This window comes from Amphiura filiformis, chromosome 15 (assembly GCF_039555335.1).
Source record: "Amphiura filiformis chromosome 15, Afil_fr2py, whole genome shotgun sequence".
NCBI lineage: Eukaryota > Metazoa > Echinodermata > Ophiuroidea > Amphilepidida > Amphiuridae > Amphiura > Amphiura filiformis.
Genome location: NC_092642.1, coordinates 38,596,753 through 38,611,167, shown reverse-complemented (window position 1 = coordinate 38,611,167; position 14,415 = coordinate 38,596,753). Strand labels below are relative to the sequence as shown.

General features: G+C 36.4%; 1 protein-coding gene across 1 annotated transcript in view; it reads left to right on the top strand.

Moving 5' to 3' along the window:
• Nucleotides 1-14,415, top strand: part of LOC140171608 (dual specificity mitogen-activated protein kinase kinase 1-like) — a 38,688-nt gene that overhangs the window by 8,057 nt on the left and 16,216 nt on the right. Inside the window, 4 exon segments of the mRNA XM_072194893.1 lie at nucleotides 765-999; nucleotides 4,234-4,380; nucleotides 11,930-12,013; nucleotides 13,922-13,973. Coding sequence (XP_072050994.1) covers nucleotides 765-999; nucleotides 4,234-4,380; nucleotides 11,930-12,013; nucleotides 13,922-13,973 — 518 coding nt within the window.

Below are 14,415 nucleotides of genomic sequence, written 5' to 3'. Positions count from 1 at the left end.
TCACTGCTTTTGCAATATTCATGTGTGAGATTCGGGTTTTGGTGGGTCCGGGATGCAAAAACGCAGCCTAGCGCGACCCTTGATGACCATTGGGTAAATATCTCCTGGGTACCTGGTTATTTTGAAACATTATTTGCACTTGTGAATTAGGGGTTCATTCATAGGATTTCGGGCATGATCGCTGTTTATGCCCGAGGCGTGACCGTTCATACATACCCAACATTCTTAGCAATTCAATACAGATGAAAATAATAAGGGTTTACAAGTTTAAATAACATTTCCATACCGTTTTCCTTCATAAATTGGAAGAAAATGAGTAGGCCTACTTACAGGAAGCAGCTCGGCTTATGAGGTCAACGGCCGGGAGTCAACGCGTGATACGCGTCATCTTTTGCGCTCTGCGTGAGATGGGCGCGGTGACATGCACGTGTACGCAACACTAGTGAATCGTGTTAATTGGGTTCCAACGCTGCGTGACGCAGCTTTTTTATGCCCTGCGTACTGGTCATAAACGGAATTTATGACCAGCAAAAAAGGGCCCAAATCCAATCAGAAACGTCGTTATATCGTGAGTATGTATGAATGCTCAATTTAGACCAGGATTCCCTGTTTTATTTGTGATTGGGTTTTGTATTTATGGTAGGAAACACAAAAAATGCACACGTTCATTAATTAAAAATTATGATACAAATTGTGCTGTGATGCTCAGGTGATACGATACAGTGTTTTAAGTGAAATAATTTTGCTACTAATTTTCTTTCCAGGCGAAGTGTGACCGGTCCAAACGTGGAAGCCCTTACCAAAAAACTAGATGAATTAGAAATGGATGAAGAACAACGATGGAGATTGGAGTCCTTCTTGACAATGAAAGCAACAGTGTTAGCGCTAGGAGAGCTAAACGGTGACGATTTGGAGAAGTTAGAAGAGTTGGGAGCGGGTAATGGTGGCGTGGTCACCAAAGTAAAACACAAACCCAGCAAACTTACTATGGCTAGAAAAGTGAGTAGAAAATTTGGTTGACTTTATACCCTACCATTTATTTATTAATAAATAATGCTCCTACATGTAGTCAAGTTTGCAAAGTCTGAATTTAGCAGTCAAGTTAAGTCAGTAAGGCATTACACTCCATGCATTGGTGCCCAGGGGGTACCAAGTACATATGACCTTACAGGGACATGACGTAAACATGGGTAGCATTTTTAGCCTTAGTTTTGGTATAACCCCTTTTTCTAGGCCAATTTTGGTGATATGGATATGGGTCCTTCTTTTCAAAATTTTCTCAATTTTTTTGGCAAATAGCCCAATTTTGCCTGGATCTAGCCAAAAATTCTGAAAGTTCACCAAAATTTTTGGGAAAATTGGTAAAAACTAAGACAATTTGGGTAAAATTCGGCCGAACATTTTGACTTTTGGTATATCGATGGGTCTTTCTTGAAAAATTAGTATATTAATGGATCCACTTTCAAATTTTCATGTTTGCAACTGCTTAGTCTTGGTTACATGTACGGGAACTCAGAGAGCTGATCCTGGCTGTGTTGGTTTATTGTGGTATGTTTTAGCTGCAAGCCCCTAATTGTTGCTAAATGGTTTTTATTTAATGTCTTGGGCCGCCGTGGCTGTAGCAAGGTTGAAAAATGGGGGGGGGCATCCATCACAAATGTGGGGCGGCCAAAATGCAAATAACATGCCCAAATCGGAATAAACATTAGAAAACAACAAATTTCTCAAAAAGTAGGGCTGCCATGGCCATGGTCTCCCGGCTGCTCCGCTTGCTACCGCTCTGTCTTGGGCCACAGTGGTCATTATTTTCTAGAATGTGGGCTCTACCTCTTACCTTAGCATTATCATAAATTCTGAGGTTTGGGTTTTGGGTTAGAGTTTAGGGTTTGAATTAGGACTAGGGTTCAGGGATATAAGAAGTAAGACTGGAAAGTATGCTGGGGCTTGTGGGTTAATGCCCATGCGCACTGCGCAGCGCAGCGTAGCACGCTATAATGAATTATTGCACTTTCTTCTGAAACAGAAATGATCGAATAATTTTGAAAACATTTTAAAACATATAAACAGCAGCATGCATTCTGTTTACTGTGATTGTGTATACCATTCTTTAAAGCCCACATTGAAACCCTACAGTGCTAGATTATTCTAAAGGAATTCCATTTGAATATTTATTCATGGTATTGAGGGTTGATGCCTTTAGTCATCCCTTTTTTCATGATTGAAGAAAGTAAGATTGCCATAAGCAAAGTAAGGAAAAAAATAGGTCCCACAGACAACCTACATGAACCCACCTAGTTCCCTGAATGTTAATGTGACGAATTTGCACTGGAATGGAAGTGGGTTATAATTAATATCAATTTATAAGGACAAAAATAATGTGACAAATTATGAATCAGCCAACTCTAGGGAAAAAATGTTATGATATTGTGACCAAGTTTTCTGTTTTGCAGAGCTATTTCAACTAGCTTTTCACATGAAGTATAAGATTTATTTTAACTTCCTAGAATATATAAGGCCTAGAAATGTGGGAAACAAATGTTGGCATCAGGAGGGAAATTTTGCTTCATCAGATAAAGAAACACATTTATATGAAATTTTAACAAGCTGTTATTTTGTGGGAATTTTGGGTTACCTTTAAAATAAACACGTTTTCCAGGCATATGTTTCTAGCTTTCCACTTTAAGTGGTTCTCAGCTTTTCAAATTGCTGAACCAAACATTAATGTTCGATGTTCGTTCTTTGTAACATTGGAGACTTGAGTGATACATTCTGTGGGAATTCTGGTTTACATTTCGAGAAAAATAAACACCTTTTCCAGGCCGAGTTCCATTTTAAGTACATGTAGTTCTCAGCTTAATTTGCTGGACCAACAATTAATGTTCAATGTTCTTTCTTTGTAACACTGGAGACTTGGGTGATGTACATTTTGATACTCGCAACAGTTTAATTTTTTGGCAGTTGGATGGTGGCTTTGTCATAATGATGATGATTGGTATCCACCAGCTTTTTAGGCATGCTTTCCAGATGGTCCCTTCCGTAGTTTGCTTGGTTGTCTTTAAGTAGTGGATCTTGCATGAGTTCCCAAGACAATACTGATGTCCCACAGTCAGTTATCACACCGTAACACCATGGAAAATGAATTGGGAGTGGCCAAATTACTTCTAAAAAAGAAGGATACAAACCTGCTAACATAACAACCAATATCAAGCTCAAGAATTACTGATGGAAAGATCAGCCAGAGCCACTAATCAGCCTTGCCGCTTGGAGATATACTTCTTTTTCCCTTCATCTGTCCGGAAGTGGAATGTGTTTCCAGCATCAGTGATCAATAGCACCAGTCTGGAGCAGGGCTCCCGCTACAAAATGTAGGTCCAAATATTATGGGGTTCAGTTGGACCCCATAATCTGCAAAATTTGAAAACTATGGGATCCCAAACAATTTTTGGCGGTCTTTATTAGACACAAATTTTGACACGATTATCACATGTTAGTCTCAAATGATGGGGTCCAGGTGGACTCCATAATTTTCAACATTTGAAAAATATGGAGTCCCTTATGATTTTACTGTACTAAAAGACCCCAAAACTCGGTGTAGCGGGAACCCTGGTCTGGAGTCTGGACACATTCAAGTTTGCAGTCATGGAGCAATTCATGCAAGGCACTCTGTAGTATGGAAGGTAAAACAAGGCCAGAATTAATACGTAGTGCTCACCATTTATGGTCAAGTTGATTGATGTGATGCGTCCACTGGATGTTTTTGCTGACTAGATACAAGAGAAGACAAGAGATCAGAGAGGCAATTCGGATGGCAGAGAGACATAACAGTCAAAAATTAGATAGGCATGAGAACGGGGTTGTAGCTACAGTGGGTGGTAGTGGGCGGTAAAACCACCACTCACTTCTGGCGCCCACCACTGAAGGTTCATTTTGATGCTAGAGCCTACCGCTCAAGCTAAAAAAAACCCATACATACATGTGTATTATACCAAATTTATCCTTAAATTGTCCACTTTTGTTGAAATTTTGCTGAATCATGCATATTCTGTAAATTGCTGCCTGACATTCAATTTCTGCTAGCTACACACCTTGGGTGAGAAGATCATCAGAAAACGCAGCAATATCAATGGGTACCAAACTTCATTTGTGTCTAAATATTGATTAAACATCTCTGATATTATTAATTAGAATATGTGTGTGCGATACTAGGGATGTTTTGTTTGTTGTATTTTTCAGTTAATTCGTCTAGAAATCAAGCCTGCGATCAGGAATCAAATTATCCGGGAGTTGAAGGTATTACACGAATGCAACTCACCATATATTGTAGGTTTCTATGGAGCATTTTACAGCGATGGCGAAATCAGTATTTGCATGGAGCACATGGTAAGTTTGATTTTCTTCTATTTTATAAATGGTCGCATGATCTTGTATCTGCCAATTTAGTCTTAGATGAACATTTAAAATACAATTTCAACCGACTTTGGGTCACATTCAGACTGGGTCGCATTGAGATCAAAGGTCTCTAGAGGACAACTTGTAAAACAGGTTGAAATTTTCTCTCACCCAATACTGTACTTTAAAAACTCACACATTATGTAGCTGGACCAATTTGTGTTTTGCGCTCAATCCATCATTGCTATTTAAAAGTTAAAACCTTGAGATACATGTACATGTAGCTGTTCTATAAATGGTGGTGTTCACTGTATCTTCGGTTGACCTATTTGGAACCGCTGTCCTATTTTTATTTTACTATTAAAGGGTACCCTATTGACTTGGGTATATTAACCCACTCCTTTGTAATGAAATATGATAGGGGCGCTGACCTATTTTTATTTTACTATTAAAGGGTACCCTACTGCTTGGGTATATTAACCCACTCCTTTGTAATGAAATATGATAGGGGCGCTGACCTATTTTTATTTTACTATTAAAGGGTACCCTACTGACTTGGGTATATTAACCCACTCCTTTGTAATGAAATATGATAGGGGCGCTGACCTATTTTTATTTTACTATTAAAGGGTACCCTACTGCTTGGGTATATTAACCCACTCCTTTGTAATGAAATATGATAGGGGCGCTGACCTATTTTTATTTTACTATTAAAGGGTACCCTACTGCTTGGGTATATTAACCCACTCCTTTGTAATGAAATATGATAGGGGCGCTGACCTATTTTTATTTTACTATTAAAGGGTACCCTACTGACTTGGGTATATAAACCCACTCATTTGTAATGAAATATGATAGGGGTGGGGTATGGATGTGGATGTGGAACTAAAACTGTTAATATGAAAGTGACAAAATGAAATTATGACCATACATATCTGAGTAATGCACATCACACTGACCCCATAATGTGGTACTGTTACAAGCACAAGGCGTCAAAAAACACCCCACCCTGTTCTACGAGTGCACAAACAGGTTCAACCGGGCTTTTGTTTTTGTAGCAAGTGACTCTAAAAATCATAAAAATCTGTAAATAAGTTTTGCAATTGAAATTTAAAATAAAACATAAAAGAAAAACATAAGTAAATGATATAGTTGCAAACATGAATTTGTCCAAAAATGTTTGAACTCAAAATAACCAAATTCAATAACCTGAGCTTATTGGGAAATCGTTTTGGGGAAAAATTCATGCTTACCGCAGTTACCTGTTTAAATATGTACATATAGTCCTGTCATGTGTACAATGTGTGCAACATTTTAAACAGATGGAAATTCAATATAAATATGTCTCAGTATATTAGCTCTGCTACCCTGGGAATGATTAAATGGAAGCACCTGGATGAATCTAGGAGCCATAAATAGACACATATCCAGCAAATCAGGGAAACCCCACTGTCATGATAGTACCGAATATCAGCCCTAATTGGGGTACTTTAAATTTTATCTGTCTTAATTGGGGTTTTTTACTTACAGCAAGTTTACGCTCCAGAAAGTAAAATTTGGAAATCTGGATTGACTTCTGATTTGTAGTGCATGGGGAAATGTACTCGCATTGTAGACCATTGTGTACTTTGGAAGTAATTAATTAATTTTTATGCATGATGGAGATCTGACAGATGGAAAAATGCCTATATTTTTTGCATTCCATAGGTCATACGCATTAGGGCTATTACATGTATGTTGTGCAATTTGTGCTTTGTTATTCTGATTTAGTGTTACAATATACTAGTAATGTGAAGTGCAAAATTTTATTTTAAAAATATTTTTAATTTTGAAATTAAGCTATTTGTACATTTCTTGTATAAGCCTATTTATACTGAATTGGGGTTTTTCTGTACAATTTTTAATAGCCAAAAATTAGATAAAAAAGTACCTATTGGATAATGCTGCTTGTTGTAGTATTATATTATTCCCTTTTTCACAAATTGATATCTTATGATTTTTTAATATAATTTATAAATATGTAGGGCTCTATGTGTAGCAAAGCAGGATTTTAAACCTGGTGATAATTTTCATATCCTGACAAAATTTCAACTTGTAAATCCCGGGCTTGTAAATAAGATTTCCTTCTTTCTATGTCTCCTTTCATTGTCCCTGTCTTTGCATCTTCACTCTCTCTCACTTTGTTTGTCTCTCTCTCTCTCTCTTTTTGTCTCCCTCTCTCTTAATATCTCTTAATATCTGCCTCCCATCTCTTAATATCTGTCTCTTCCTCGCACCCCACCTCATCACGCCAATATATTTGACATTGCAGACATGTATTTTATGTGCTCATTTTTGTGTGTTTCTGCATGTGCACTTAGATCCTCCTAGATGCAATTTGGTTGTGTCTGTGTCACAGCTTAATGTTATTAACAAGATTTACTAGTCAGCGTTGGAACTAAGTCTTGAACGACTCACCCAATCCAGTGTTACAATGTATGTGTCCTGCGTTTTATGGACCAGGTGATTCTGCAGCTTATAAGTCAACACTGACGAGTCTTCGTTATATGAATACAATTATTTGCATATAAGTGACATCCTTATTGCCCCATATGGAGCCCAAAGGCATTCTTTCAAGTGGTCATCACATCTAAGGGAAATATATTGAGACGTTTTAATAAGCTATAATATCAGTGCAGATTTAGTGTCAACGCCACGTAATATTTGCCATGTTGATATTTTCACAGTTTGCAATTTATTTTGTTATTATTTTTTATGAAGATATTTGCTTTTTGAAAAAACATGTGAATTCAATTAAGTAACACTTTATAGGTTTTCAATGCAAATCAACACAAGACATGCAGTGTAATTATTCATTACCAGTACTTCAAATTTAATTGGATTTAAATTTTGAATTTTATGTTTACAAATGCAATGATTTGCTTTTGAATGGGTCATTCTGTGTGGAAATACTCTTTGGTTCTGATAGGACCAGACTTGATCAAATTGAAGCCAAGATTTAAAAACTTACATGTTACATGCAGGTTGCGCGAATTGAATTTATTAAAAAGAATGGACAGAAAAGAATTGATCGAAGATACCAGCATATTCAATCTAATTAGTGACCTTCTTCTTCTAAATACTGCTTTAATAACTTCCCTTGACAAGATAACACAAGCAGGGGAACTGCGCTTTAAAGCCAGTATTGGGGAGGCTGGTCAAATCTAATTAGCGCACATTATTTGAGATATTTGAGGGGGTGGCGGCTTATTAAAAATGATGAAATGAGAGCAAAATGGGAATTACACTACATGTATCTGAAGTCAAAATGATCATATCCTAAGCCGGAAGGTTTTAATGACATTAAGACATTGACCAATTATTTGTACTGGTGCATTGAAAGGGGGCAAGTAGACAATTGGAACATGAACAATTCAGTAGGAGACTAGAACCCAGACTAGAGAAGGGTAAAATTAGGTAGAATACTGTACCTGTAGACTGAAGAAAACAAGGCCACTCCGACCAGGCACTCCTAAATAAATCAATTGAAACTTAATTTTTCCTGGGAAATTTTTACCTGTAGCTTTGAGCAAGTGTAGAAATTCTTAATCCAAATATTGTAAAATTTATGTCATTCAGCACGATTGAAGCTTTAAGGGTATACGATGTATTGTTGGTCGAACAAAAGAATGTAGTTCACAGCATCTTGCAAATGGTAGTGAGCTTTAGCAAAAATTGCATTGCTCAATTCATAGCGAGCGTTTAGAAGAATTCAAATATCACAGATATACTCTTGTAGGTCCTGTGGTTCTTGAGTTATGTTGTAAAGAGGGCTGAAACAACAACACTTAAATTGTAAAACGTACATAACTCATTAACAACAATAAATTAAGCAAGTTTTCAAAGTACCGGTATATGATTTGTAGAATGAACTTTTGCAAAACACCAAAGTGTTATTTTTAAATAATATATTGATTCAGATAATGAATTGGCTGCTTCGACCAACAATACCTCGTATACCCTTAATAGCATATACATAACAAAATGATTCACTTGCATGTGAATTCTTTTTTCAGTGTTTCATTCAGCCAATGTTTTTGTCATAGATCTTGAATAGATCTGTGGTTTTACAGAATTGCGTTATTGCAAGCATGTTTGCTTGCAACTGTATGTGACTGTTCAAAAAATGTATGTAGGTGCGAGCTTGTGTTTGGACAGAATAATTTGTGCAATCATTAATGTATAAATACTAAAATATTGTGTGAAAATGAAAACAGTTGTAAATTGCATTCACATCCCAGCATTTAACACTTTTTTATTGTCAAGTACAACAGGTGCTCACAATAACAATGTATTGTACTAGTTTGTGATGTCCTTCATAAATAATAGAGACAATGTGCTATTGAAAAAAAATTATCTATAAATAGGCCGGGTTTAGTAGATTGTAAAGGTTATCAGATATTTGGATGGTATTCAGGGTATAGTATTTAGACAAGTGGGACGTCAGGAGCCACATTTTTTCCACCTTGAACCATATAACTAAGAAACTGCAGTGTACTTATTAATATTAATACATTGTTTGATCTTAAAGGGCACATGTCAAGGAAGCCAATAATCGGTCGATCCTTCATGTAATTATTTAGTGTAAGCTATAAATCCTAACCCTAATCATAACCATAACCCTAACCCTAAACTAACCCTAACCTTAACCCTAACCCTAATTTTGTGTAAAATTACATGAAGGAAATAACCCAATGATCACATTTTGGCCATTCCCCCCACCCCCCGAAAAATCATGCACATGGGGCTGAAATGGCATCCCTTATGCCTAGGGATATCCTTTCTAGAACCAATACCATTACGCTTATGTGTCAGCTTAATTTGTCTCAATATTTGAGTGCAAACACGGTTAGTACATGCTCCCTCTGACCCACCTTAACTCTTGTGTGTCAGCTTTATTTGTCTCAATATTTGAGTGCAAACACGGTTAGTACATGCTCCCTCTGACCCACCTTAACTCTTGTGTGTCAGCTTTATTTGTCTCAATATTTGAGTGCAAACACGGTTAGTACATGCTCCCTTCTGACCCACCTTAACTCTTGTGTGTCAGCTTTATTTGTCTCAATATTTGAGTGCAAACACAGCTAAGTCATGCTCCCCTCTGACCCACCTTAAACAAGTATATTTAAAAAAAATGTGCTTAAGAAAACGGACAGATTTATAATTGGTGGTTTAAAAAAACAAAAATTTAAACCAGTTGGTGAAATATAATTAGTGAAATATAATTTAAAAGCAAAGCTGGACAAATCTAGTGTAAAATGGGGCTATTCTGGGTCGCGAACACGGTGCCTACCTTCTGTTTGTGACCCACAAGTCCGTATCCATTTTATATAATATGATGCAAACTTGTAGATATGTCCCCAAGACTCGCAAAATGGATTCTGTATAGATCTGTAGCCAAAGTTGTCAGCAACTTAGGAAAAATATCTGCTACCGGTAAATTAATTAGTACCATTACCTGAAGCATTATCATTACAGTGAAGGTTCACAATGACTAACATACATACATACAATGTACATGCAAGGAGATCAAATACAAACACTTGTAAGACCAAGGAACTTCTCATTAATTACCATGAAATGTTATGTTTGTTTAACCCCATGAGAACTACCTGCCGATTGGCCAAAAAGAAGTTTTCATTATCAATTGGCCCAATCAGCAACATTGTAAGAATAATTTCACTATGCAAAAAAAATTGGGGTGAATTATTTGCAAACCTCCATTCTGATTGGTGATTAAAGTGAAGATATCATGTAATTGACCAATCAGAGGCAATGTTAGATCTGCAGGTATTTCTCAGGGGGTTATATGGTCTTTCCATGTGGAGACACACTTGGGTCCTAATGGGACGAGGTCCAAACGAGACATTCAAACAAAATCATGTACCGTATTCATTCCAATAAGCGCCCAGGGCTTAACAAAATCATTTTGGGTGGGCGCTTATTTTTTACCTGGTTTACCGAATTTTTTGTGAGGGCCGTTTATTAGAGACGAATTTACGTATGTTATAAAAGGGTCCTGACACGTTCTAGTAGCTTTTCTGATGTTGAAAATGCATTACAAGTTTACACAGGATGTGCAGTCCTCCAGCTATTTCACTGTATCAACGTCTATCTGTCACTTACATTAAAATAATGATACCCTTTAGCAAATTGAAAATAGCCTGGGTGTGCGCTTATTGGGGCATGGGCGCTTATTGGAATGAATACGGTATATGGAAAGAAAAGTGTCAAACAGATTTGTGACATTTAGTGAAAAGTGTTGTGGGCACACAACATTGCTTGCTCTATATACAATCTACATTGTACTTGTGACACAATGTGTTTAAGTAATTGAACACATGCAGTGTAAATATACTTTGTATGTAAGTTTCAATATTTTTGTTGAACATTCGGGTAAATGCAGGTATATGGGCCTACTTGCAAGTGTCAATAGGATTCCAAATTATGGAAATTTTAGTTATTACAAATAAAAGAAAATGAGCAAAAACACCTGATGTAGATTTGATACTTCAGCAAAAAAAAAATGAAACACTTTAAATTTACTAAGAAAATTAGCAAAAACACCTCAAAATTTGATGTAGATTTTCAACAAAAATAATGAAACACTAGAAATTTACTAAAAAAATTAGCAAAACCACCTCAAAAGTTGATGTAGATTTGATACTCAAAAAGCAAAAAAAAATAAAAAAATGAAACACTGAATTGAAGGGGGCCTCCGTTAATGGCCTTGGTTGTATACATAAGTCGATAAGAGATTAAATAATTTTAATTGATGACAATGTTATGTTAATATTTTGTCTCGCCCTCAGTGAGTCAGAAAGAGACTATGTAAGTGGGGATGTAAAATTTTAAAACAACGTGTCACCCTGACATGGTTTAATCAGGAAGAGCCTATATAATCACTCTTTACTATTTACATGACTGTACAATGTCTTTGTATGTGTGTGATTAAAGGTACAATCAAATTGGGGTCTTAAATGTGTTATAAAGTTCCCCTTAAGGCTTTTTCAATAATTCAGAAAGTTTTTTACAAAGTAAGAAATGATAAAAGTTAATGGTAGCCAGGGTTGTAGGTACGCTGGGCGGTGGCGGGCGGACCCGCCTGGCACTCTTTAATTTCCACCCGGCACTGAAGTTAATTTTGACCCAGATACCCGGCACTCCAGTCTCAAATGTTTCAAAATCAATGAACAATCAGTATAAAAATTTAGCAATTCTTATCAAAATTTCAATTTTTTTTACCATTTCATATAAATTTCACCTGGCACTAAAATTTGCCTACCTATAACCCTGATGGTAGTACATTTTGCTAAAACACAACTGGCCTAATTTATAATATTGCACATCGTTGCATTCATCCACAATGGCTCATTATGTAAAAAAAAGTGCAGATTTCGATTACCTGTCTTCATTACAATGCAGGAAGAAGTTCTGTAATTTCACTAGGGGTAATTGTTAATAAATTTTTGGTTTTGTGTGGTTTTTTTTATGTTGACAGGATGGTGGTTCATTGGATCTTGTATTGAAAAAGGCAGAGAATGGTAGGATACCGGAGAAAATCTTAGGCAAAGTCACAGTAGCAGTAAGTATAGAGACAGACCCAATATAAATACCAGAGAAGATCTTAGGCAAAGTCACAGTAGCAGTAAGTATAGAGACAGACCCAATATAAATACCAGAGAAAATCTTAGGCAAAGTCACAGTAGCAGTAAGTATAGAGACAGACCCAATATAAATACCAGAGAAAATCTTAGGCAAAGTCACAGTAGCAGTAAGTATAGAGACAGACCCAATATAAATACCAGAGAAAATCTTAGGCAAAGTCACAGTAGCAGTAAGTATAGAGAAAGACCCAATATAAATACCAGAGAAGATCTTAGGCAAAGTCACAGTAGCAGTAAGTATAGAGACAGACCCAATATAAATACCAGAGAAGATCTTAGGCAAAGTCACAGTAGCAGTAAGTATAGAGACAGACCCAATATAAATACCAGAGAAGATCTTAGGCAAAGTCACAGTAGCAGTAAGTATAGAGACAGACCCAATATAAATACCAGAGAAGATCTTAGGCAAAGTCACAGTTGCAGTAAGTATAGAGACAGACCCAATATAAATACCAGAGAAGATCTTTATAGGCAAAGTCACAGTAGCAGTAAGTATAGAGACAGACCCAATATAAATACCATAGATGATCTTAGGCAAAGTCACAGTAGCAGTAAGTATAGAGACAGACCCAATATAAATACCATAGATGATCTTAGGCAAAGTCACAGTAGCAGTAAGTATAGAGACAGACCCAATATAAATACCAGAGAAGATCTTTATAGGCAAAGTCACAGTAGCAGTAAGTATAGAGACAGACCCAATATAAATACCAGAGAAGATCTTAGGCAAAGTCACAGTAGCAGTAAGTATAGAGACAGACCCAATATAAATACCAGAGAAAATCTTAGGCAAAGTCACAGTAGCAGTAAGTATAGAGACAGACCCAATATAAATACCATAGATGATCTTAGGCAAAGTCACAGTAGCAGTAAGTATAGAGACAGACCCAATATAAATACCAGAGAAGATCTTAGGCAAAGTCACAGTAGCAGTAAGTATAGAGACAGCCCTAATATAAATACCATAGATGATCTTAGGCAAAGTCACAGTAGCAGTAAGTATAGAGACAGACCCAATATAAATACCATAGATGATCTTAGGCAAAGTCACAGTAGCAGTAAGTATAGAGACAGACCCAATATAAATACCAGAGAAGATCTTAGGCAAAGTCACAGTAGCAGTAAGTATAGAGACAGACCCAATATAAATACCAGAGAAGATCTTAGGCAAAGTCCAGTAGCAGTAAGTATAGAGACAGACCCAATATAAATACCAGAGAAGATCTTAGGCAAAGTCACAGTAGCAGTAAGTATAAAGACAGACCCAATATAAATACCAGAGAAGATCTTAGGCAAAGTCACAGTAGCAGTAAGTATAGAGACAGACCCAATATAAATACCAGAGAAGATCTTAGGCAAAGTCACAGTAGCAGTAAGTATAGAGACAGACCCAATATAAATACCAGAGAAGATCTTAGGCAAAGTCACAGTAGCAGTACAGGGAGTGACCTAATTTTTATCTTACATCAAAGGAGCACTTTGTGATCTATTCCTCAAAAGAAAGCTGATTGCACGTTTGAAGCAAAAAGTAGTGCGGTACACCAAACACACAAGGCCTCAGCACATTTATTTGGAATTGCTGATCACAGTGGTGTAAGGCTTGTGGACAATGCATAAGCAGATGCAGTGCCCTAATTAGAATAACCATTGCAGCCTGGATCAGCTCGCCAACTCATTTGAAAGTGTTGCCGTAAATCGTATGAGAAAAAAATCTTCCAGGCATACAAGCAATGTGCTATGCATTTAAATCTGATGATATTATAAAACTGGGCTATATAATTTAATACATTAATTGTCTAATTGATAATATCATCAATTTTTTGCAGGTTCTGAAAGGTCTAAATTATCTACGTGAAAAGCATCAAATAATGCATCGAGGTGAGTAGTGATTACTTGAATAATCTGTCACTATCATAGTATCATTGTCAGTATATATGAGTGCCACTTTGTTTGTCAAGTTACTAGTTGCCTTATTGACTGAATCGGCAACAAGGTGTGGGGTTAAAAATTTTGTTTGCTGCAACTCGACCAACCCTAAAAGAAAGAAAATAACAATCCAAAAACTACGGAGTGCTTATTTTACCCACATACACGTTTCCAGTTCTTCTAGCACCAAGTGAATAAAAACAAAATTATATTTGTTCGAAAGATCAATTTTCACATTCATGTTTTGACTATTTTTTTCATAGAAATGTGCATAAACTGTCACATGTTATTTTGAATAAGACAAACAAACAAACAATATTTTTTCTTACACCTAATCAAATCATTGTCATAAGTACTGTCACTTTGGCTGTGTTGTTTTAAGAGAATATTTTTC